This window comes from Syzygium oleosum, unplaced genomic scaffold (genome assembly GCF_021117445.2).
Source record: "Syzygium oleosum isolate NSW1041296 unplaced genomic scaffold, Sole_v2.1 Sole_v2.13, whole genome shotgun sequence".
NCBI classification, from domain to species: domain Eukaryota; kingdom Viridiplantae; phylum Streptophyta; class Magnoliopsida; order Myrtales; family Myrtaceae; genus Syzygium; species Syzygium oleosum.
In genome coordinates this window covers 1,697,557-1,723,023 of record NW_026607497.1, presented here as the reverse complement: position 1 = coordinate 1,723,023, position 25,467 = coordinate 1,697,557, and the positions used below count along the sequence as shown (strand labels likewise).

At 41.3% G+C, this 25,467-nt stretch overlaps 2 protein-coding genes across 5 annotated transcripts; one reads left to right on the top strand and one right to left on the bottom strand.

Annotated features, from left to right (window-relative positions):
• Positions 1-1,333: 1,333 nt before the first annotated feature.
• On the bottom strand, positions 1,334-6,160 carry LOC115681280 (protein DJ-1 homolog B-like). The gene is made up of 8 exons (XM_030605178.2): positions 5,908-6,160; positions 5,598-5,798; positions 5,026-5,175; positions 4,755-4,937; positions 3,764-3,850; positions 2,534-2,734; positions 2,318-2,458; positions 1,334-1,785 (listed from the first exon to the last, which is right to left on the bottom strand). The coding sequence occupies exons 1-8, from the start codon at positions 6,076-6,078 to the stop codon at positions 1,579-1,581; spliced, it is 1,341 nt and encodes a 446-aa protein (XP_030461038.1). The 5' UTR covers positions 6,079-6,160; the 3' UTR covers positions 1,334-1,578.
• Positions 6,161-13,474: 7,314 nt separating this feature from the next.
• Positions 13,475-24,596, top strand: LOC115681200 (increased DNA methylation 1). 4 transcript variants are annotated; one of them, XM_030605065.2, is made up of 10 exons: positions 13,475-13,627; positions 16,442-18,500; positions 18,618-19,650; positions 19,992-20,115; positions 20,974-21,053; positions 21,744-21,985; positions 22,194-22,280; positions 22,793-22,892; positions 23,608-23,809; positions 23,956-24,596. In XM_030605065.2, exons 2-10 carry the CDS (start codon positions 16,678-16,680, stop codon positions 24,546-24,548), a joined length of 4,284 nt encoding a protein of 1,427 aa, XP_030460925.1. In that variant the 5' UTR covers positions 13,475-13,627; positions 16,442-16,677; the 3' UTR covers positions 24,549-24,596. The 4 variants fall into 4 exon arrangements, with proteins under 4 accessions (XP_030460925.1, XP_056173047.1, XP_056173046.1 ...); XM_056317072.1 differs by having other exon boundaries at positions 23,921-24,219; XM_056317071.1 differs by lacking the exon at positions 13,475-13,627 and adding an exon at positions 13,655-13,860.
• The last annotated feature ends 871 nt before the right edge of the window (positions 24,597-25,467 follow it).

Genomic DNA, 25,467 nt, shown 5'->3' with positions numbered 1-25,467 from the left:
AGATCTCGCGAGGCTCGAAATCGCCGACTCGCCAGTTGCCTGCGAGTTCGACCTCGCCCTCGCCAGGGGCGAGTGGGGCCAACCTCGCCGGCCCTCGCCCGAGGTTGAAGATGAAGGAAGGAAAAAAAAAAGAAAGGGAAAGAAAAGGAAAAAGAAAATAAAATAATTCAAAAATAAAAATAAAAAAAATTGCCACGTCAGCATTGGCCGGACGGTCGGCGTCTATGTCAATGCCGGAGGGTTAAAATTGGCCGTATAGACTAAATTGACACAAATACAAAAGGTTTAGGAGTGAATTATCACAATTACAATAAGTTTAGGATTTTTTTTGCAATTATTCCATATAGACAACAAGAACGCACACTTTTCATCTTTTTCTTTTGCTGCGTTCATCTTCAATTTGTTGTGTAATTTTTGTATAATCGCCTCTTGAATGTAATCGTGAAATTTTACCTCCGACCATTCCACCATGAATTCCATGTATATTTTGCAAAGTAACTGCCCAACCGATTTCTTCATTGGATTGACTAGTTTCTCTGTTTTTTTTTTCTGACGTGGTGTTCCTGTCTCCCTTTTCACTTTTGTAGGAAAACAACTAGTCATGAGATCACACGTTGCTCTTGCCAGACATATCTCAACGGACAAAATAAAATAAATAAATAAAAACACAAAAGTAAGACAGAGGTATTTTCCCGTTGGTGATTACCGTGTCATCAACCGTCACCTCCTCATTCTCATTTAAAACATTGTTTACCGCATGGAAAGCCGCCAGACTCGGAACATATTTTCCTTCTCGTATTCAGACGACGGACAGATCGAATTAATCGAAAATGCGGGGACATGTTGGGGTTTTCATACTGCCGTAATCATGATGAAGAGTTGCTAATTTCAATTTATTGAGAAAAGGGGGTTAGGCGGAGGGAATCGGCTGCAGTGTAGACATGTCGCGCACGCAAAGGCAGAACGATCATCCTTTTCGGAGCACGAGCTCTCACATTCCCACCCCCAATCGTCATCATCATCCCATGAGACTGACCTCTTCCAAAACCCTTATTTTTTGACATTTCAAACCCCGCGGGACCAGGCAATTCCGCCGGCTATTAAATTGCACATGATTCTGAATATTGAATGGCAACGCTATCCTCCACTTGCAAAGAGACGGAACTTTATTGCCGGCACCAGAAGCACAGAACGGATCTGACACGCTTCCCTACATGGCGTCAATGCAATGACATCGGTTGAGCGCTTAGGGTTCGAGAATTACCTCCATGCATGACGGGTGCGACCGAGTCGGAGCGTAGGTATCACGGCTGAAGCGGAAAGGGTAGTCCAATTTACGCAAAACAAGAAGCACCCCAAGTTAATACTCTCCACAACCCCAAGATGCACGAGCAACATCCCGGAGGTGATTACATACATCAATACGAGAGGGTTACGCACAGCAAGTAACTCAGACTCACTTCACGCCTTATTCGTACATACAAACGTGGCTGGCGAAACTAAACTTGGTACCCGAACATGAGTTCGGGTATTTCACAGCTCTACAAGTTGACATGATGAAAGCAGTCAAGAAGGGCTCTACGGATGAGTAAAGATAAAGGCCTTTGTGAGCTCTAACACCTTCTTGCGCCCAAAGAACTTTTCCACTATCGCCAATGCAAATTCCATGGATGTTCCAGGCCCTCTGCTTGTTATGAGGTTGCCATCCACCACCACTCTGTTTTCAGCTTCGCTCGCATCCGACAACTTATTGCACATCGCGGGGAAAGCTGTAGCCTTCTTTCCCTGTAAAGATGCCGAGCAAGAAATCAACGAATAATCACTTCCCCCAAAGGAAAGATATCGCTTACCTATTTATATTAGACAGTTTTAATTCCCCAAACCAAATGGTTCATAAGTATTAGAAGAAGTGCAAAATGAATTCACGACCAAACACACCAACAGGGATTTCCAAGGTCATGTCGCAGATTAACCAACCAAACTGGATTTCGCTTGGAAGCCACCTTGAAATAAAAGCGACATTTCATCTGGTTTGCTGCCAACTTACGCCCATTTAGGTCAAAATCTTAACTTTCCTGTAATTGAAAAACTTGGAAAGGCCTGATACTTCAATTTTTAACACAGTAAAATATTTCCAAGTCCAAATAGAGGAATGTTTCTCTTTCATGTGAACAGGCTCTTTAGTCCAAATTTCAATCTGAACGAGTAATCCGATATAAAAGAACGTATTAACGAAGTGCATAAGTTCGGTCGTCATTTTGGTTTCATATTTGGAAAAACGGAAAACAAAAGGCGAACAATGCAGCAAAGAACCAACCTTCAACAAACCATGAGGCTCCAGAACTAAAGCGGGGGATGCACATATCGCTCCATATGGTCTATTTGATTCCTTCTGCTTTTTCAGTAAATTGACTAATTTTTCACACTTAGCAAATGCCTGAGCTCCACCCAATCCTCCCTGCAATATTAACATACTGTAAGCAATCATCGACTAATTAAAAGACACGAAACAGCTATGGGTAGCCATACTCACAGGCAACACAATAAGATCATATGAGAGTTTAGAAGCCTCATCAAAGAGCATGTCTGCAACTAGTTTCACTTTGCGAGATGCCTCAATCTCAACTTTATCCTCAACAGAGGCTACTACAACATTTGCTTTTGATCGCCGCAGAACATCAATGATGATAACAGCTTCCATTTCCTCTGAGCCATTGGCAATAGGCACCAGAATCTGAAAGGACATAAAACCAAAACAACTTTACCGCATATCATGTTACATGCAACAAAATGATCAACAATCTGGCAAACACTTTATTATATTCAGGTACTTATACAATTGGATAAGACTCATGCAAACCCACATAAGCCAACTATTTACCTTTACAGTTTGTGTGTGTGCCCTCACTCAGAGATCATTATAAAACAAACAGTGTTAACACCCCTATGAATTGTGGGCAGATAATCATATCGAAGTACTAAGATCTTTTAGAAGTCCAGTCAGGTATCTACCTTATGCTAAGTTCATGGTTTTGCCAATACCAGATGACATGATATTTCCACTTTATACTCGCTCGACTTCTTGTGGTCATACGAAACTCATAGTGGTAAAAAATCCACAAGCGAAAGTGTCACCATATTTATCTTCTTCATACAATCACACAAACTGAGATGACCATTTGCATCAATGAAATGGACCTGCATTGCCTTGATCGGTCTTCAGCGCACTAGAGAACTAGCACTTCCCAGGATCTTCAGATTAGAGGTTTACTCTTTTACAAGTGCATAAACTGAGAAGACTGATCTAACCAGATAAACCTGGATAAGAATCAGCCTTAAAACACACTAGAAAATTGAAGGTCGTTGTCAAGCGAACAGCAATAAGTTCATTTTCAAGCTAACTTGGACTAAATAAGGTAACTCTGAGAAATTGAAGTTTTAAATTTCATTATCCGCTATATGATTTTATCTAGATGAAGCTTCATCTTTAATCTTGCCAAGTCGATGAGCTACTCCACAAATTCTAAACCTCAGCTCAGTTTGAAAAACAAGATCGAATTCCTTGAACACTCAAGCTCCGACACGACCATGTCGGAATTAGCGAAACAAGACCGACTCATCAGCAAACGACTAGTTGCATCAGTGCAGCACATCTAAGAATATAGGTGATTTGAGCTTCTCTTGAATAAACCGAGAGAGAGAAGAAAGCAAAGAAAATATTACTTACTCATTTGTAGATCATGGACTTAACTAAGAAATTTACCTGAGGCTGAGGGCCTCGATTAAAAGTCCAGTCCATCGGATTCAGTTCCAATATATGATATTCATCACCATGATTGGAGCGCATCACCTGTAAAGAGCAAAAAAAGAGCCAAGTAAATATCTAAGACAAATCCAAAATGATAACAATTGCTGATGTTTTTATGTAACACACCATGGCAGAATAGGTGCAACACAATACATGGTGCTTGCAGCGAAATTTGCTTCCATAAATTTAAGGTGGGAAAATTGTCATCCTATTAATGATTTTCACCACATAACCATTCCCCAAAAATTTGTGATTACCAAAATTACCTACCCCAAAAGATGTTGAACCATTCATGATGCATTTTTGCACCACCTTGACACCTTCTTGCCATAACTTATACAAGGAAAACATCTCCTAAGCTAGTTCCCTTGTTTAGATCCTTTTAGCAGGAGTACAGCTGTGACAAGCTAGATAATGAGCTTCAGATGGTTTCGACCACCCACTTTCGCGCTTAGGAAATCTTCCTTCTAAACATACCTTACCTCAAATGATTCATTATGCGTCATTGGGCCAGCCACAGCCATCTTAACACCTTCTTGGCACTGTTTGCATAGCCCAGTTGCTGTAACCTGATTATTTTCTCTGCAATCTATACCAGACATTTTTGTACCTATAAAAGATACCCGTATTGTTTCTTACTGTACTTTGTCACCGCGTACTAAGAAAGACAAATTATATGCACGAGAAAGGGAGAGGAAAAAGGCATGGATAATTTAACTCATAAATCAAGGGCCACGGGGGTGATTTCAGTGCGATGAAAGAACAAGAATGGACTGAACTACTCAGAGAAGCAAATATTGCTAAACTTCTATATTGAAAAATTAAGCATAAAATCAGAATGCCGCCATTGCTCATCCAAAGCACGTTTACCTTCTCTAAGAGAGTATAGTAAAGGCTCCGAGAAGACTACATTAGCAAAAATAAAGTTCACAGAGGAGATATATACCAGTGGTCCAGCAACTTCTTCCGCCTTCTCTTTTCCAAACAATTGCTCTACTAAGGTAACAGCATACTCCATAGTAGTACCAGGTCCACGACTGGTGACCGTTTTGCCATCTACCTGCACCCTGGATTCGACGGCTGTAGCCAAAGATGATAATTGCTCCATGAAAATTGGAGCACAAGTTGCCTGTCAAAACCAGCATCCTCACATTCTAAATCTGTTTGTCATCATCATAATTATCGTGATTAACGACATATGAAAAGTCAGGGCCTACTTTCAATCCCTTAAGCAAACCCCACGATCCTAGCACCACCACAGGCGATGCACAGATAGCAGCATACAGCCGGCCATCTGCAGCTTGTTTCTTCACCAGGTTTTCCAAAATCTTACAGTCCCTGAGGGAAGAAGCACCGGGCAATCCTCCCTAAAGAATAGGATGAGAACCAAACATATCAACTCAAACTGAGATCATTACTTTGGTACTCGATACAATATCCACAGCAGACAAACCGCGCATGCATAAGTGCTTAACGAATGCGCAAGTAGCTGTACAGTAAGATGAATCAATCTGAGATAGACAACCAATTGATAGTCCTATGCAAGCTTCAGCTAGTTATCATGATCTATCGAATAAATTCCTACTCTGGTTAAATACGTACAGCCTCCAAATTCCGCTAAAAATAACTAAAGCAACAGAAGTTCACAGTGGCTTCGCACTCAGTCAACGACCAAACAGAGTCACTAATCCGCTAATACTGGTAAGCGAACGGCACCCACAGGCAAGCGATTGCCATGTACACTCAGCAAAGAACGCAGACAAGCGGGAGAAGCGTACTGCACACGTACAGGTAGCGCGATGAGATCGAAGGCCGTGTCGGCGCAGTCGGAGATCAGCGCGTCGGCGACGATCTTCATGCCTTCGCACGCGTCCACGCGGAGCTGCTCCTCCGCCGAAGCCACGGTGACGTCGGCCCCGGCCCTCCGCAGCACGTCGATCGTCACCACCGCCTCGAGCGGCTCGCTTCCGTCGGCCACCGGGACCAAAACCTAGAGGGGAGAGACACCCGCGGAGGAGAAATGCACTCGATAAGCGCGCGCCGCGTCCGGCTCGTACCACACAACAGTCGAATCGAGGAAGAAGAAGCCGGTGCAGTACCTTCTTAGGAGGAGGAGAAGCCATTGACGAAGCGGATACGGAGAAGGAGAGGCGAGCGTTGGTCTTCTTTGGAGGAGGAGGAGCGATTCCGGTAGCGAAAGTGGCAGGCGAGAGCGGGGGTCTCGAAGCGAAGGGAGAATGGTGTGGAGCGACAGCGTGGCGCAACGCCATTGGGGGGTTTTATACGCTGCTGTCCTCTACAGGCGTCGCATGATTTTCTTAGTGAGCTGGAGCTGAGCGTTAGAGCGATAATAATGGCGGACGCTGGAGGTTTTTTCTCTGGAGTGGGACGGTACAGTACGTGATTTAATGGGCCGGGCCGGGATGATCTGGGCTGGACGATGGGCCTGATGCACTTGAGGCGATACAGGGGCTGGGCTATTTGGCCCGGTCCAAAAGATGCGAGCGATCTTTTTTATAAGCCGGTAGTTTAGCATGTCGACTTTGTGCTCTGTGTTTATAGCCCAAGAGAAATCCCAAGTCCCGTGAGTCATGGCCACGGGCCGGTTTCGGCCCGGAACCGGCCCGTGCCCTACGGGCCCGGTTTTGGTTCCAGAAATTTTTTAACCGGCCCGGAACCGCCGGTTCCGGGCCCAGTTCAAAAAAAAAAAAAAAAAAAAGAAAAAGCTGCAGCACAGCCTGCAGGTGCAGGCCATGCTGCTGCTGCTGCGGCCCGTTGCCAGGGCAGCCCCTGGCAACGGGCAAAATTTTTTTAAAAAAAAAAAAAAAACCCCCCGCAGCAGGGCCTGCACGTCTGCAGGCCCTGCTGCGGGCAAATTTAAAAAAAAAAAAAAAAACCCCCGCAGCAGGGCCTGCAGACGGCGGGCTTGCGCCTTGCGGCCAGTTGCCAGGGCAGCCTTTAGGCTGCCCTGGCAACGGCCAAGGCCAACGCCCAAATGGGCAAAAATTTATAAAAAAAAAAAAAGATAACCGTTGCAAAATTGCAACGGTTATCTTTTTTTTTTTTTAAATCCTAAATTTTCTTCTCATTTTTTTCTTATAAATTCTCTCAATACTCACAATTCTCTCAAATTCTCTCAAATTCTCTTCTCTCAAGTCTCAAATTTTCTCAATACTCGAAATTCTCTCAAATTCTCTTAAATTCTCTCAATTTTCTCAATCCACGCAATTCTTTCTTAATTCTCCAAATTAATCCGCTCAATTCTCTCAATCCACTCAAAAAATGGCAAGTGGAAGTCGAGTGCCAACTGGCAAAGGTCAGAATATCATGACGGAATCCCATCATTCTTTTGATCCTCGTGAATATGCAGATTTTCAAGATGATGAAATCAACATTTTTCCCGATGTGGAGCGCGTCCCGACGCAAGAAAGTTTTCATCCTCCTGCCGAAATATCTACAACAAAGGAAGCGGAACGGGAATTTACATCTGACATTTGGAATCACTTCACGAAAATGGAAAGGTTTGATATTGGTCAAACAAGGTATGATATAATTTGTAAATATTGTGGGAAAATATATAAATATACAGGTGGACAATGATATAGAACATTTAAACGACATCTTAGGAGCAAACATCCAACCGAAACGGGAATCGATATCGGGCAACAACAAATTTCCGGGTACGTCAATCCTAACACTTCCCCTTTATTTCGTTTTAATGAAAAAACTTATAAGGAAGAATTAGGCAAATTTATTTCCGTTGAGCATTTAGCATTTAATTTTGGAGAAATATTTGGTTTTAATGAATTTGTACAAAAAGCATGTGCTCCACAAGCAAAACGTGTTCCTAGAAATTCAACTAAACGAGTAATTAAAGACCCCACTTTGTTCACATGCTCAAGCTACGCATCTCTCACTTTCTTCGTTTCTCACGTGTTCTAGTTTTATTGTATTGAGTAAGTGAATTCCCTAATATCCGGAAAGGAAGATGAAATACGTTGGGACGTGATTTGCTTGGACCGTGTTCGATTATTTGGTTGATTGTGAATGGTTCTTTCCATGACTTGCTTGTGTTGTGTATTGGATGTTCACGATAATATCTTATGACAAAAACTGGAACTTGGCTAGTGAAACTCACGTGTAATAGCCATGCTTGATGTTCTCTTGTTAATTTTTGGCATGTGCTTTGCTATTGATTTGCCATCGATGTCGATACGGTAAGAGTCGACTCATGTTAACGGCGATCCTTTCATCCTCGCTTGATATTAGTGAGTTCGCTTATTGGGTCTCTCCGACTCATTCCCCATTGTTTCCCTTTTCATATCCGTAGAATGGCATCACCCCCAATCCGTTTCGACACCCCCGTGAAGATGCAAGTTGAGGTGCTCAACGTGATTGATGCCCGTGAACGCCGCGTCTTCTGCTGGGTTACGACCCATGTCATGGTGGACGAGGGCCTCGAGGACTTGGTACCCCACACTTACGTGGCGTGGTAGTGCTGGTCGAATGGAGATCTAGTTGGACCCCTGTGCTGGTTCAACGGGCCCTTTGGCGAAAACGGCGGGCCGGTTCCAGGGAGCTTCATGGGTGGAGCGTAGGATGGTCAAACGGACGGGACTAGGGAGGAGACGTGCTAGTGAACGGAGTACAAAGAGCGAGGAGCTGTAGTAGTGGGAGTAGGATCACCTAAGCCAAATTTTTGCTTGTCTATAGCCTTTGTAATAGGCATGTAAAAATATGTGTGTTGTTTGTAAGGGCCTGAAGAACGGGCTTATTAAATAAGCACGAGCTATATGAATACAACGTGCAATGGTTTGCTCATGTTGTCTTGTGATGTTTCATTTAGAATTGCTTCGGCTTGCGCATTGAATAAAATGAACGAGACATACTAACTCATTCCCGCAAGTCATGGGCTCGGTCCGGTCATGATCGATCAATTAGTATTGAAAGCGATTACGGGTCGGGGCGTGACAGGACACGTGTCGCGACCTCAGGGTTGCAATGATTCCACGGTGGAATCACAAGAGGCACCCAATATTTTCTTGGACACTAGAGTTTTTTTCTCTGGAGTGGGACGATACAGTACATGATTTAATGGGCTGGGCTAATTTGGGCTGGGCGGGACGATGGGCCTGATGCACTTGTGGCGATACATAGGCCAGGCTATTTGGCCCTGTCCAAAAGATGCGCACGTTCTTTTTTATAGGCCGGTATTTTAGCATGTCAATTTGTTCTCTGTGTTTATAGCCCAAGAGAAATCCCAAGTCCTGTGACAATGTGGGTAAAAGCAAGTCAAAACCCAGATGAGTGGTAAGTGTGATATTATAATTTGCACTTATATTATTTATAATGGGAAAATAATACGAATGGTTTTCTTGAATTTAGGCCCAATGCGCAATGTGATATCTAAACTTTTGATTTGTTCAATTTAGTTCCTGAAATATATAATTCAGAGATTAGATTGAATCCAAAAATGTAATAGTCCATGGACTAGATTGAACATTTATCATAAGTTCAGGAATCACATTAAATAAATTAAAATTTTAGGGTTCGACATTGCGTATTGAGGTAAAGTTTAGGGCCACGTTGAACAACCATAAATGCACATCGGATCTAAGTTCAAGGTCCATTTGTATAATTTAACCAATTATAATCTTTGGTAAAATAGGTCATAGTGTCATTGCTTCATCGAATTTCAAAATTTTTCATATAATTGTGCATTTATTGTATTTTATTGGTAAAATAGGTCATAGTGTCATTGATTCATCGAATTTCAAAAAATTTCATGTAATTTATTGTTTTTTTTCAACAATTGTATGCCAATTAGCAAGACAAATAGACCATCGCAGTGATTGGTCTAGTGGGCATGGCGATAACAGACCCGCTCAAATAAGTAATAGGTATAGTTTAAATCGAGCATTATGTCACGAATATGAAACTCGTATAATAAAATTCCAAAATCACTGAGGCTGGTCACACATTCTCGCCGCTTCTTCCTGTCAAAAGCAAGACAAATAGAATTCCATATGGAATTAGAGATACCTTTAATCCGTGTTATGAAAATTGGAAGCAATGGTTAGTCAACTTAAGTTTTTTTTTTTTGGTTGAAAGTTAATAATTTGTTCATCTCTAAAGATCTCAAGATGATACGTGAGAGGTTCAAAACAAAACAAATTTCAAACGGTAAAGTAGAATAGTACAATACAAATTGCAATGATAAGCACACTATCAACCTACAAGAACAAAACTATCTCAACATTGAAACAGAACAAATGGCGGCCGACTACTAAATCTCATATCACAAGTGATTAGCACATATCATAATCTCCTTCAATAGTTACAGCTTGCCCAGTGAGCAATGTATGCTTAGATTCAACGTTCTCAATACCGTCACCGTACGGAGGCACCAAAAACATATTAAATAAGCCCCCAAATCACGAAAATGTCTATAAGGAACTCCTAAATCTAAATCTAGATCGGGAAAGAAGAGCCTCAAATCTACATTTAGATCGGGAGTTGAGAGCTTCCGAAACTCGGAGAAGATGTGTAACTGCTTCCAGCGGAGTATGAACTCACCGTATTACTCTTCAATTCCATTGAATCTCATAGATTTGAGGATTTGAATCATCGGGTTGACTCTTACTGATGGAAGCGGAAGATAAACTCAACAAGCAAAAAAGAGCATCAACAATGAGGAAGAAAAGTAGAAACAAGATAAAAATAATAAAATACTTCCACATCAGATGAGGAGATAAAATCTCAATTCAAGTTGAGAAGATGGATAAGAAGAGAAAGCGGCTAGGGTTTTTTATATGTCAAAAGGTTATAACTTGCAAGGTCTTATCTCTATCTCGACAAAATTCAGTTAGGAAATTATTTTCACTTTTTATATTGTGAATTGCAACACTCCATCATTTTGCTAAGTATTTAATTCACGACAATCATCACGATCCCGAAAAGGAAAGAGCACGTGGGCTTAACGGTTGCGATTGAATTCTTAAATAGGTCAAAGATCGAGTTTATAACATCTATGCCCGACAACAAAAGTTTTCTTTTCTGGACATTGTCAATTAGTTGCTAAAATTGCATTCTCATAAACATTTTCATCAAATAGCCGCCGTCAAATCTTCCAGAGAGAAGGATATCGGTTACATACATTCTCAAATAACGACAATCTTTTCAATATTAAGTAAGAAAGCGGTTATTAAGTTTGATTCGAACGATGTCGACAAATACTTTCCTTTTTTCGAACAAATACCTACCATCAACGTCACGTAAAATAATTGCACATATATATAACTTACATAAATCTAACACAAGCAACCCAAATCCTAAGTGTGGAGAAAATGCATGCAATAACAGCAACAAGATAGCGAAAAATCCTAAGCACACTCTCACTCCATAAAAACGGATATGTTAAGCAAAATTATTGGCTTCTGATTACTGAATTTCATATCTTCGTTAGTGATGAGCACACTCTGTAAATTATTTCTCCAATATCCATGGCGTTGCCAGTTGGCAGTGCACGCCTTAGTTCAGCTTCTTCTACACCAACACCATTCGAAGACAACCAAACACAGGTTCAGCAAATAGAGATATAATATTGTCGTTCGGCAAGAAGTAAGAGCTCCTATGATCACCATTGGAGCTAGAGACAAAAGACTTGTATATGGACAAAGTGTAGAGTATCGAATCACTGAAAATATTATTAAACTTTTAGATTTTGATTAGGAGAGAATAGCTCCCAAATCCAAAATTAGATCGGGAGACGAAGAAAAAATAAGAAAAGAAAAAAAAAACACAAATCAAATCAACAAAAGAGGGAGGAGAGGGTCCTCCCCATGCGGAAGGTTGAAGAAGAGAGGGAGGTCTTTAAAGATTTTGATTTAATAACCGCAATCAACTTAAGTTAAAAAATAAAAAAAAATTGTAAGATTTAATCTATATATCTCAAGAAATTTTAGAGGTAAGAAAATTAATTTCAAATTTCTAGATTATCAATCACAACATTCACCACCCGCCTGGGTGGCGCTGCTGGAGCGCGCACTCTTCCTCTCGCAAAAGGTTGAGTATTCGAATCCCGGGTGCCGTAGGGTGACTTAACCGGTGCACGTGTGTGGTGGCTAGCACGTGTCGCCCCCAGGGTTTACCTCCCGGCTGTCGGCCGTGCGGGGGTTCCCTGGGTCACAAAAAAAAAAAAAATCACAACATTCCAGCATTTCGCTATGTATTTAATGTATGCCAATGTTCATGATCACAAAATTGACGGTACACGTGTGCTTGACGGTTGCGGTTGAATTCTTAAATAGGTCAAAGATCGAGTTTACAGCATGTATATAAGTTTTCTTTTCCGGACATCATCAATTAGTTGCTAAAAGCGCATTCTCATAGACATTCTCATCGAATATCCGCCGCCAAATCTTGGAGAGAGAAGGGTACCGGTTAGATACATTCTCGCATAACGACAACCTTTCTATGTTGAGCAACAAAGCGGTTAATCAAATTTGATTCCAACAGCCAACCAAGTTGCAGATTGGACCGCGAAGGCCAATCGGAAAAGGAAACTCCCATGTAATTGGCTATCTAAGCCACCCCAACACTTTTGGAATTTATTATGCCTTGACTCTTGTCTTCAACGCTTGTTTAGTACCACTTTGAATGAATGAACGAAATGGTACCTGGTTGGACCAAAAAAAAAAAAAGTTTGATTCCAACGGCATCCCGATGAACACTTTCCCCTTTTCGAACAAATACCTACCATCGTCGTCACGTAAACGATCGCGCATGCATAACCAACACAAATCTTAACACAAGCCAACCCAAAATCCCAAATCCAAGCGCGGCCAAAATGCATGCGTGTAGCAATAACAGCAACAAGATGGGCGAAAAGTCCCAACACTTTAAACCCATCTTCAAGCCCGATCCCCATTCGGTCACGATCGCATGCAGAGGGATTGCGAAGAGTAACCAGGCTGCTGCTCGGGAAGCAAACGAAAGGCGGAATTCAATTCAAACGCCACCTCCGTTTCGTTTCTAACTCTCGAACTTGCGACCGCAACGAGAATCCCATGTTCTTCCCTTAAAAGAGATGCGAGCGAACGAACGAGCGAGCGAACGAAACCGACCTCCGTGAAAAACCGCGAAGCCAGCGGTCACTCACTCACACCTTCCTTCTCGGCTTTCCTTCCCCATCCAAGAGACAGAGAGAGAGAGAGAGAGAGCTAACCTGGAAAAAAGGACAAGTCTTTTTTATTTGTAGAGACGCCCATTAACACCAGGGCTCACGATTTCGAGCACGGTGTACCGTGCGACGAGCTTTTATCTCAAAACATGGGAAAAAAGAGAAGAAAAAGGGAAACGCAAAGAGACAAGCAGAGAGAGAGAGAGAGTGGGGAAAGTACAATCAGCATACGCATGAAGCGAGCGTAGGAAGGAGGAGGGGTCTAGAGAGAGAGATTTTAAGAGAGAGAGAGAGAGAGAGAGGGGTAAATGCCATCTGTTGCACATGAGAGCAGGATTCGGGTTTCCCAAAGCACTCTCTTTTTTGCGAGAGTGGGGTTCGTGTACGTTGCGATGACGAGGGAGTAATGAGGCCATAGCACACAACAAAACCCCCCCCCCCCCTTCTTACCCCACCTTCTCTCCTCTCGTTCTCTCCCTCTCCCCCTCCCCCCCTCTCGCTCGGTGGCTTCTCTCCATCTCCTCCCTGAAAAAATTCGCCTCCCTTCTTCGCCTCCTTCGTTTGCCAAAACCCTAGCCCCAAGATTCGGCCTCCGTCCCCCTCGGTCTTGCATGCGGATCAGGAGCTGCATTGCCGAGGTGAGCCCGTATCTGCTCTATCTCATCTGGGTTGTCGTTCTTTTCGAGGGTGGTAATGCGGTTTTAGCTGGGTGTTTTGTGCTCGGGTGCCTGTCATTTCCATGGCCGAGGCGCTGGGAATTGGTGTGTTCTGTTTTGGGGGGGGAGCGGATTCGAGCGAGAATTGGCTTCTGGGAGTGTGTATCGTTCTGGAGATAACTTGAATTTCTTCTCGGAATGGGCTTGATTTGGTGGTAATGCGCGTTCACGTATTGCTCATGTTGCTTCTCGCTCTCATGGCTTTGATGCCCTTGATCTTTGCTTTGCGATAACGATCGTGATTATCACCTTTCTCTCTCTCTCTCTCTCTTTCTCTCTCTCTCTCCCCCACAATTCGTCGCCGAGCCTTTGCAACCTGAGCAATTCAGCAAGACGTAATGCTGAGATTGACGATAATGGTGGCTTATCCAATTATCTGACAAACAGACTCTCTCTCGCTCTCTCTCATGACTATAACACATCATGCAGCCCCCCAGAAAATTCAGCTGTGGAGCAATATTTGAGAGTTGTTATTCAAAGATTTGAGCCTTAGGTGAATTATCGCGTGAATGTCTAGCCTCAGCTGTTATCTATGAGCATTATTGCATGTTTGGGCATGTGCCTAAATGAGGACAGGAGATCCTCACTTTGATTTAATGATCCTAAATCTTGGACCATTTAGCAGACCGTGGAGTGCCTGGTCGACCTCCTTTTTCCTCTGTATTTGCTACCGGTTGCTGCAGGTTTCTGTTGGTTTAGGAAGGATAATCCGTCTCCTTTTTGTTCATTAGTTATGCCAATTAAGGGGCACTCACCATTATTTCCTGCATGAAATCCCATATAATGCGCTCACAATCAAGTATTGAGCTTTGAATGGTCATGGAGATGCGGAAAAACATTTGCAATCTTGTAATTCTGCCAGAGCTGACCCTAGCACATCCACTTTACACTATCTCTATTTTTATTCAAGATTCGTCTTTTAGCTTCTGTTTTTCCAATAAACGTGTATGGTGTGTTCTATGTACATGGAATTGCAAGGGCCGCGTAAAAGGTGTTTTTTTTCTTCTCTATATGCATTTGCACTTTGCTTGTTTGGATGTAAACAAACTCGTTGAGATTATGGGGGACCGTTCTCTGGTGGTTGAGATGGGGATTTTGGATCAAAGTCAGCATTCAATGAGATGGGGATTTTGTGTCTTCTCTTTTCCTCTGAAACACCTAACATAGAACTCCAAGTAAACAGATTTTCTTTGGTTATCTATCACGCATAAGGAAGACACAATCATCACTGTGAAGTAATTCGAGTGGGTTTCACCTACTTAAATAACCAAAGGAGTTTATCGTTAAAATAGATTTGAACTCGTTATTCCAATGTGGTGAGATCATCTATGCGATTGCATATTTTTAACTTGTCTGAAAGAAAGAAAGGTCTGGGTAAATATGTTAAAATTACAACATTCGTACGTGTAAACCCTATTTATTTGGCTGAGGTGGTGCATGTATTATAGTGCTATAGGGTTTCTATCAGTCACCACAGGACAGAACCTGTTTTCCGAGCGGTTTCTTAGCTAAATTGACTTGTTGTGATAATAGATGAACATTTCAAGGAAATGTTTTCCTGGCGACGTGTTTTTACACGATAATGATTTCAAGGAAATGTTTTACAGGTGACGTATTTTCGCACAAAAATGATTTTTTACCGTAGATAGAAATCCTTAAAAGGAAGTTACACTACACTGTGAATGATTGCTCTAGTGGGACTCTATAAAAACCACAATACCACTCTTAGGTTTCCAAGGCAATAATGGGAAGTTAGATTACGCTCCAAGGCAATAATGGGAAGTTAGATTAAGCTAAGTGGTAGAGTCAATATCTCTTAATGAATATGGGAATGGTTCAGATAGAAACCATAGATATTGCAGATATGGCTGTATGAGATCCCCGTTGATTCCTCTTCTTCCTTGATTTGCAAGCTGATTTAACTGTATGGAGTAATTTACCCATTTTCGAAGTACTCCAGCTGTATCTTCATTTACAGAAGAAGTAACTTTTCAAAGCAGCAGGTGTGTGCTTTTTTTACCATTTGCTGCGGATGTTCCTTCTAGCTCAGACTCCAGTTTCTCATTTGATTGAGAAATCATCACAAAGAGTAGATGACATAGTTGTTATTGGGATGAGCAACACCTCGGAAGAACAGTATTCTATTAGTTAGGAAACCCTCTGCGAACATTTTGGTAGATATTAGCTCAATTCTATAGGTACTTCTGGCATCTGGAGACCAACTCCTGAGTTTTTCTTTGTTCTAAATTTCAATACTTCCCTCTACATTCCCTTTCTTGACCAATTTTACCTGGGACTTGGATCAACTAGGTAAGTGGAAACATGTTCTGAGGGTATTATTCTTCTGCCAAGTTAGTTGGGACAAGATAAGACTGGTTAAGTTCAGTTCCATATATCTAAACTGTGCTAGATGCATGCCTATGGGACCATGTTAAATGCCGAATTCAGGACTGTAATTTCAGATTCAAAGTAACATCACAATTGGAATTGTTTATGGTTTCCATGGACTAAAAAGAAAGTTCGGTTTCAGCATTGCCGATTCGTATCACATGCTTTAATTGTATGCAGTATTTGTGATTGGTTAGTACGATGCTCTTAATTTGTGAGTGCTTAAGTTGGATTAATTATCAAAGACAACAGAAGCAATTTGTTGCTGAGTTACTCGCGCTTTTATTCCCATGTTGTTGAATTATCTCTGCATCTTAGCTTTTAGCTTTTTCTCGTTTTATATCGCAGATTCTTTATCAAGTTCTGCTGATCTAGACTTATGGTTGTCCTTTATGGAGGACAATTTTTACCGATGCACTATTGCTTCACGAAAGTTCCAAGAGAGGTGTTCCAGGTGAAATTTTAACTTCGGGGGTGCATTCTGCCACTTCAAAATGATGATGATCATTATGGAGCAAGAGACTGAAGAGGCTGGGGACAAATTGTAATTTTTCTATGTTGCGGGCATTCTGCTGGCTATCAACATGGAGGACCCCTGTGATGATGGTTTTGAGGGATCAAATGATGAGCTAAGTATTTTTAGAGAGGTACTTTATGGAAATTACACTGGTGACAGAAAGAAAATGTCACCATCTGTTCAACCTAATAGCTGTGAGTCTGAATCCAGTAGAAAAATGGATCTCTCAGTCTGTTCTAATGGTGAAAATTCTGCTCTGACCAGTCTTTGTGCTTCTAAAAATACTTTCTGCGAGAAATCTTTTGTTGTAGACGAAGATCCTGGAAAGATTTCCAGTTTCACAGATAAGAATGACCAAGTATCTTGCGTAAAGGGGATTGAATTTCCAGCAGATCAGCTTGCTAGTCCTGTGCCAGACTTGAAGAGAGGTTTCAGTTCATCATGCTGCTCTAACAAGAATATTTCTGGCATGTCTGGTCAAGAGAAATTCATCGTGGCAGAATCTTCCAGTAAGGGGGTTGCATACAACTCCTATGTGCTAAAAGAGCTCATGCAAGTGGACAACAAAGCTTGTGTGGGAAATACTAGTACTTCAAACTGTAGAATTACAGGTTCAGATTGTAATGGTAGCATGGAATTTGCTGTAAAGAAAGCTATTGCTTCACCTGCTTCACAGGAGAGCATTGCAAACAGAATAGTTGCAGTAAGCCCATCTGCCAATGCCGCTGACAAGTCCAGTCCCCTGCATGCTGATGAAAGGCCAATTGCTTATGGATTTCCTCCAATTAGTGTGTCTGATGGTTCTTCCATTGCAAAGGAGCCTCGCCGTCTTCTCCAGCACCATGCTTTTCACTTACTTATGGCAGCGGGATGGCTTATCACCATGCATCAAAGACCTAGTAGGCGTTATACGGAGTACAAATTTCGATCACCTGCAGGGAGGTCATTCCGTGAATTCTCTAAAGCGTGGATATCATGCGGACAAATGTTACTGGCCAATCAATGTGCTTTGGTGCAGGAAGATGAGAGTAAAGAATGGAATGATTTCAGTTTGTTCCTGTCAGATTTGACAAAGTTGTTGTTGAGTATTGAGAGAGAACTAAATCAGTCAGAATTGTCTAGCTCATTGGCTCATCGCTGGAATCTCTTAGATCCCTTTGTGGCAGTAATGTTCCTTGATAAGAAAATTGGTATACTAAGAAAAGGTGAAGTAGTAAAAGTAAGACCGAGTTTGCTCACCGACATGAACAGGAGAAGAAATGCTGCTTTGGCTGCGAAAAAAAATGATATCTGTGGAGACTTGTTCTCTGCGAGCCAAATTTCTGGTTTTCTTGGTGATTCATCTCAGGCCTGTGGAAGTGAGGTGACGGATGTTGATGGGAACTGCTTTGCTTCTGCAAAGCTATCTCGCACTGGCTGTTCCTCAGGATATGGCATACAAAGAACTGATGGGAGTCCTGGGACTTTTTTGACTGGGATGTCTTTTTGTACCACTGGTAGTGGCGTCACTCCTTTTATTCAAACTGCCAATGCGACTGCGGATTACTCTCAGGGGAACAAAATCTGCGACCTGGATCCCCTACCATTACCGGCTCCTGGTCCTGGTGGTGGCACTTCATCTGGCCATACCCTGTATTATCGTCCTGCTTATTCAGAAAATGTAAGTGTTCCGCTTGAAGGATTGAGAACAGTCTTCCATCTGGGTGTGGATGGCAAGTTGAATCGCTTGAGTTACAATGAAGAGGGTTCTGAGCATGACATGGAGAGACATAAGCAGGTTTTGGAAGATGTATCATTGGTGACCTGTGAAAATAAAGGAGAGTCATTTAAGGACCAAGATGCTATTAAGATAAGAATAAATCCAGCAGCTTTCCCTTGTCATTGTTCCAGGTATTTTGCTTCTTGTTTTCCAGATATTTGCCAATTTTGCGAACCTTTGTCTGATATAAATAATTTGGTTTATTCGGAAGATAAATCTAAATGTCATCCACCTTGTTCACTTTACAGAGATGAACCAGGTGTAGCCATCGTATTGAATTCCGGAGCTGTCGAGCAGTCTGGGCATGGCAAAGAAGTGGACTGTGCTGATGTTCCCGCAGATGTTAGTTTGAGAAAGAAAATAAGAAGGAAGTCAAAGAAGATATCTGAAATAAAGTCAACAACATTGGACCAGGATGATATAATGGGCGTGACTTTGCCGAACAAGGCCGAGTCTCCAGGAATTGGTACAGACAGCTCTCACTCGGAGTTGAATGAGGTTCAGGATCTTTTGGTAACAGAAGAAAGATTTAAAGGAAGTTGCAAGTCCTCGTGTTTCAGCCTTCCCAAGTACCAGAGTGAGAATAGAAAGCTGAAATATAAGAAGAGTAGCCGAGAATGTGATACTTCGAAAAATAGATCAAAGAAAAGAAAGTGTGATATTGAAGATGATGAGCTGCTTGTCTCAGCGATAATGAAAAACCAAGAAGTCAGTGGAAGTGCTTCCAAATCTACGCCTAAAACCAAGTGTCGTAGAATAAGGGCTAGAAGGATGCTGAAAAAGCAGAAGGGTGCATGCAAGTTGCGTCCAAGGAATTTCGGCAAGGGGGGCAAGCCCTTAATGGATGGGAGTTCCTTGCTAGGTGCTAGAACTGTGTTGTCATGGTTGATAAATTCTGGAGTAATTTCTCTTAATGATGTTATCCAATACCGTGATCTTAAAGACAATACCGTGAAGAAGGATGGTCAGGTTACTTGGAATGGCATCATATGCAGGTGCTGTACTATGGTGCTATCAGTTTCTCAATTCAAGGTTCATGCAGGGTTCAAAAAGAATCGTCCGTGCTTGAACCTTTTCATGGAATCCGGTGAGCCATTTGCCTTGTGTGTACTTGAGGCCTGGTCATCTGAATATAAGTTGAGGAAAAGTGGAAGGCCGAATGTGCAAGTTGACAACAATGATCCAAATGATGATTCTTGTGGAATCTGTGGTGATGGGGGTGAATTGATTTGCTGTGACAACTGTCCTTCTACTTTCCATCAAGCTTGCTTGCTGACGGAGGTATGTCATGTGTCTGTTTCACATTTGCTTCTTTGGTTGGCTTCCTTAAGTAATGCCCTTTAAAACTATGGAAAGACATAAAAGTGTACAACCTCATAACAAATCCTCTTTTTTTGGCCAAGGAAACATCTATCGGGATCAGGAACTTTACTCATATTAAAGTGGGTTTACATGCAAGTTCTGGCTATAGAGGCGAGGAGTTTAAATATAATATTGTAACATGTTTCAAAATATTTAGCTTGTTTATTTCTCTTCATATTCATTAGGTTGTGTATCTTGTGTCCTATGGGATGAGATGTACCAAGTCAATTGAGTCACATCATTTTCATTTACCATTGCAGGACCTGCCTGAGGGCAATTGGTATTGTCCCAACTGCACATGTCGAATATGTGGATGCCTAGTTGACGACAAGAAGGCTGCAAGCTCTAATGATGCACTGAAGTGTTTGCAGTGTGAACACAAATGTAATACACACATTTCTTCTCTCTTAGTTATGGTTTTCGTGATGTGCCTGGATCTGAAAATATTATACATACATAGAATCCTAGACTGGTTTAGTGATTCAAATGTCGAGCCAAAGCCTCCACTCCTTGAGAACCGTTGAATAGCTGTTGAATGTTTGACACTGGATGAATGAGCTTTAGTATCATGTGAATTCTGTCCTGGGGTTTGTCACTGATTAGTTGTTGATAAGTTAATTATTACAATCTATTGTTATCAGATGTCTTGTTTTTTTGTTTTTTTGGAAACAACTGGAACATTGATGGAGGATTTAAAGATTCAGTTCAATTGTGAAATAGGCATATTAGCTTAGTCTGTGGAGGTAGGCTTGTCTAGCAGGACTGGTTTATATATGAAAAGAGAATAGTATCGTCTTCAGGGGTGGTTTTATTTTAATTTTTCAAGAAAAATCATTTAAATGCAGTTCTGTCCGTCCTTAGGAACTTGGCTGCTACATTAAATAGTATTTAGGTCAAGATAATGCTGATTCTGCTGGTGGTTTTATGATTTTCAAACGACTGTGTACAGTCTTTTGCATTAAGTCTGGTGCTCACACAAAATAATCTCCTGGTGACAGAGGTATACCTCATTGGTGTTATTTGGTTTGAGCATTCTCTTCATTTGTCTTTGTGAAGACTCAGATATGCTTGAATCTTTCATTTGATTATTGATCCATGTAGCAATTATAACAAATGTCTAATTTACTTCTTTTTTTTAAAGTTTATCGTGGACTGGTATATTTATTCAATCCATAACGCCTCTCCTGGCAACTTTTTAGTCTAATTTAAGCACTTCATTTGATAAGGATGATGTATGAACAGATCACGAGTCATGCATGAAGGAAAAGAATGTAGACCCGGAGATAACTGATGGGTGGTTATGTGGTGAAGGCTGTCAAGAGGTAACGAGCCCTATATTCTACTTGCTGCGTGTGCTCCTACGCAACTGCTCATTTTGTTTTGTTGGATCAGCATATGCAAATTTTGAGGAAAAAATTACTGCAGCTTTTAAGCCCCTGCTTGATGTTTGATCTAGCCAAATTTTGGACAGACCAACCGTTATTGCTTCCAGAAAAGCAAGCACTGAGAGATCCGAGCGTTGTATTGGACGAAAGACAGTTATCTATGGAACTCGTGAAATGTAGATGATGACTTAGGGAACTTGTAGAACTTGTTTCCTCATCGGCTATCTCCCTCCAGAACCAAGTTCAGCAATGAAAGCGAACTTTTACAGCATTCTGCCTCTATGTTTCATGAACCCTCTAAACCCTCAAAGAATTGCATTCTAAGCATCACCATTCCTTCCAAGTGTTATGTTATTGGGTATTGAATGCAATGTTTTGTCAGCATATTCTTTACCATCGTCCTTTTCTTTTCAATTTAGTGCCTCTTTGGAACTTGGCTTATCCTTCAAACACGACTTTGTTTGAACCAAAAAAAGACCATATTATCTTTAAAGAGACAAACTAACTTGCCCATTTGGCTGCATTATTATATTTTATGAGGTTGCCTAATTTGCTGAAAAGGTTTAAAAATGCTGTCTTCCAATTTCTGTTTGCTTTGACTGATACACATGTCAACTCTGTGGGTAGGTTTACTCTGGGCTTCATTCTCGTATTGGTCTCATCAACCATATTGAAGATGGGTTCACTTGGACTCTGCTTAGATGCATTCACGATGACCAGAAGGTTCGTTCTGCCCAAGGGTTTGCTCTTAAGGCAGAATGCAACTCGAAACTGGCTGTTGCTCTGACTATAATGGAGGAATGTTTTGTCTCCATGCTGGATCCAAGAACAGGAATAGATATGATACCTCATGTTCTATATAATTGGGGGTAAGTTCTATTCTTTTACTTGCAAACCTTAATTGTCTTCAACTATCTGGCTTTACTTTGTGAGACTTCTGGTCATGCATCGTGTTTTTCTTCTTCCCCCTGTTTGTTTTGCAACTTCAGTTTGGCATTGTCCACCCCAATGAGGTATCTCCATATTTGCTCCATACCTTTCTAATTAATTCTCATTCCTTTTCTTGGTGATATTTAGGTCAGATTTTGCAAGGCTGAACTTTCATGGCTTTTATACCATGGTCCTGGAGAAAGATGATGTGTTAATATCTGCTGCATGTGTAAGGTTTGAATTCTTCATTTACCTGGCAATGTCCTGAATTGAGCATTACGAATCCTTTTCAATATCTTGCGATGCTGCCAAATATGATTATTCTTGGGAACAATATCTTTAGTCATTAATACTGACTATATGCGTTGGTGATTCTTCCTATATACAGTTTTCTTTTGAGCGAAAATCTCTAATTTCTAACTGAGTTTGATGTTGTCTGGTGTTTTTCCTGATAATGATCGTAACCCTGTTCACCACTCGTTTTTGTGTGCTTTAGAAGTGTAAAATGTGCACCATCTAAACTTTCAGGAGTACTCTTGACAGTTGTCTCTCTATTACATTTGTCTTAAACAAGGTAGGGTTGCCTGAGGAACCTATGTTAACACAAATGGTGGAAGTCCTGAAAAGGCCTTATTCATAAATTCGTATCTTATCCTGAGTTACTTTGGAAACTATTATGGGATAAGATCATCTCTGGGCCGATCAACTTTAGGTGTACATACTCTCATCATGTTTTCGGTTTGCAGGATTCATGGAATAGCAGTTGCAGAGATGCCCTTAATTGCAACTTGTAGCCAATATAGGCGGCAGGGAATGTGTCGACGCCTTATGATTGCTATAGAGAAGGTAAGCTCTAATATTGCTCTATGACTAGACACTTGATCAACCGAAGGAAATGCTAGTGCCATAAATGTGGTAATTGTCTAGACCTGAGAGACACTGATGGAAATGTTTACTGCAATGAGCTAACTATTGAAACAAACTTGTTTCTTTTGGAGTACTCAGGCGACTGCCCTGATGAGAATAAGAATCTCAATCCTTAACCATGTAAAGATAAGTGCAGAGATTGCTCCATGTATGGGTGTTAGATTTTTTATCAACAGAGGTTTTTCCTCCCTTTGATGATTGAGAATTGGAGCTTTGAAGAATGACGCATGGAGCATGTGCTTCCTTTTTATTTTACCCTTAAAACCACATTAATATATCTTCAATCTGAGCTTGTATGGCTAAACTAGTCTAATTGTTAAAACGCATCTCTTCCTAATATTTATCTCATTTTTATACTTTTCACAGAAGACCTGATCGTACTAGTGGTTACTTCTATCTGAACATTTGCTTATTTAGGAATGCCTGTGTGTGTGTGCGTGTGTGGCGTCATCCATGAGATGACTATACTGGTGGTGGCAATGGTCGAAACATAAACTAAAGATAACTTTGCTTTGTCATGGTAGTAAAATCATTACTATGTAGCAGTGTCTTGAGCTTTTGTGTCGTATTGATCCGTAACAATTCTTCATGGGCATAGTTAAGCATAATCACTCTTCCTATGTGATTTGTCCAGCTGCTGGGGTCTTTTGGAGTGGAAAAACTTGTGATAGCTGCCATCCCAGATTTGGTGCAGACATGGACTGAAGGTTTTGGCTTCAAGATTGTGGAAAAGGATGAAAAGGAGGCACTTAACAAGATCAACTTGATGGTTTTTCCTGGAACAGTGCTGCTGAAAAAGAGCCTGTACACAAGTCAACAAGCTGAGGCACTATCAGGTGATTGTTCCGCCTCTTCAAGTTGATGTGCCGGCATTTTTTTTGTTTTTTTGTTACTTCACAGGCCAAAAGAGTTCGGTGTCATCTCATCGCACTTTGCTTGGAGTTCAGGCTTAGTACTGAATGTATCAACTGTCTTTTTCCAGAATGCGAGCTCACGACCAAGGCAGTACAACCTGCTGAAACCTGCTATGCAAACAATGAAGAAGCTGATGCTAGGGAAGTCAGCCCCAAGGAAGGAGAGCTTTCGCGAGGAACTGAACTAACTAATGAGATAGGACAAGGAGTTTGCGATACTGCACAGAATTCTGCGTTAGCAGATGAAACTTCTCACCTTCCTACGACAGCAGGAATCTCTTCCGAAGAAGAGCCAGCCATCAACTGTCTGCTCCCTTCTGAGGAAAACCTTTGCGAGGATGGGGCGAAGGGCGTAGAAGAATCATCCAAATTTTGTCAGACAGATACCGCCGAGTCTGAACAGGTATCAGAAAGTACCTGTCGTGCTAGCTTAGTTAGTCGTATGGATACCGAGGATTTGCTAGTAGTTGTAGGACAAGAAACTAGCTCGCAGGATCAATTTTCGAAGCCGTCCTGCGATGACCCCCTCATGTCCCCCGGGGAGAAGGAAAAGCAAACCAGCAGAAGGCGTTGCAATGTCGATACCATGCTGGTGTATGACCAGACACAGCTCTCCTGTGGGGAAGAAGCCCGGAAAGCTTGTGAATTGTATGGGAAGTGATAAAAATTATAAGCAAATGTAAATATGCTGATCTAGTCTTTTGGGTTTGGGTTTGTAAGTGAATAAACACTGCTCAATCCTCAGAATGCAATACCCAATCTGGATTTTGATGTAGGGGAAATAAGCAATGTCCTCTTTTAGTTTATTCGGTCCAAAAAATTTGATGAATAAAAACTTTTCGAGGATATTCCCTTAATTAATAAGAAAATACGAGAAAACATTTTTAATCAATGTGAAATTAGATAGAGTGCTGTCTAATTTTGCTTGATTAATGTGAATCCTAAGGTGGCATTACAAACGTTGGAACATTCTCTAACCACGACATCATTTGGTCGAACGAATGTGCTTCAAGTCCTTCATAGGGCTTAAGCAACGAGAGATATTCGAAAAGGTCAGATACCGATGTCTCATGATTTTTGTGGTGACGACTCGCGAGCTTAATCGCCTTTATTTTTAACTAGATCGGTATTTGTAATTACGCTAGAATACATTGATTGATTGCGTAAGGTCAATTTGAGGATTTTTCGAGTTCTTTCGACGGAGTTACTAGACCATTTGCATATTGTCAATGATGTGATTGAATGTTATTACTTCTTTAAAGCTTGAACCTTAATATGATGCACTATTATGATATGAGACCATCTAAGAATGTCTTCCTTGTAATAAAAAAATGACAGGGGGATAATAGAGATTTTTTTTTACATATTCAATAGGGGTGCTCTTAGAACATTCATTAGTATATATTCTAATGGGAAAAAGTCGCCGAAAACTCCCAAACTATGTCCACTGTGACACACTTATTATAAACATTTTTTTTCTATACCACCAAAAATCCAAACTTATACTTGTGAGACATATTTACCCTTCCGTAATGAGCAACGATGTTAGACATGGCACCCATGTAACTTAAATGAAATAA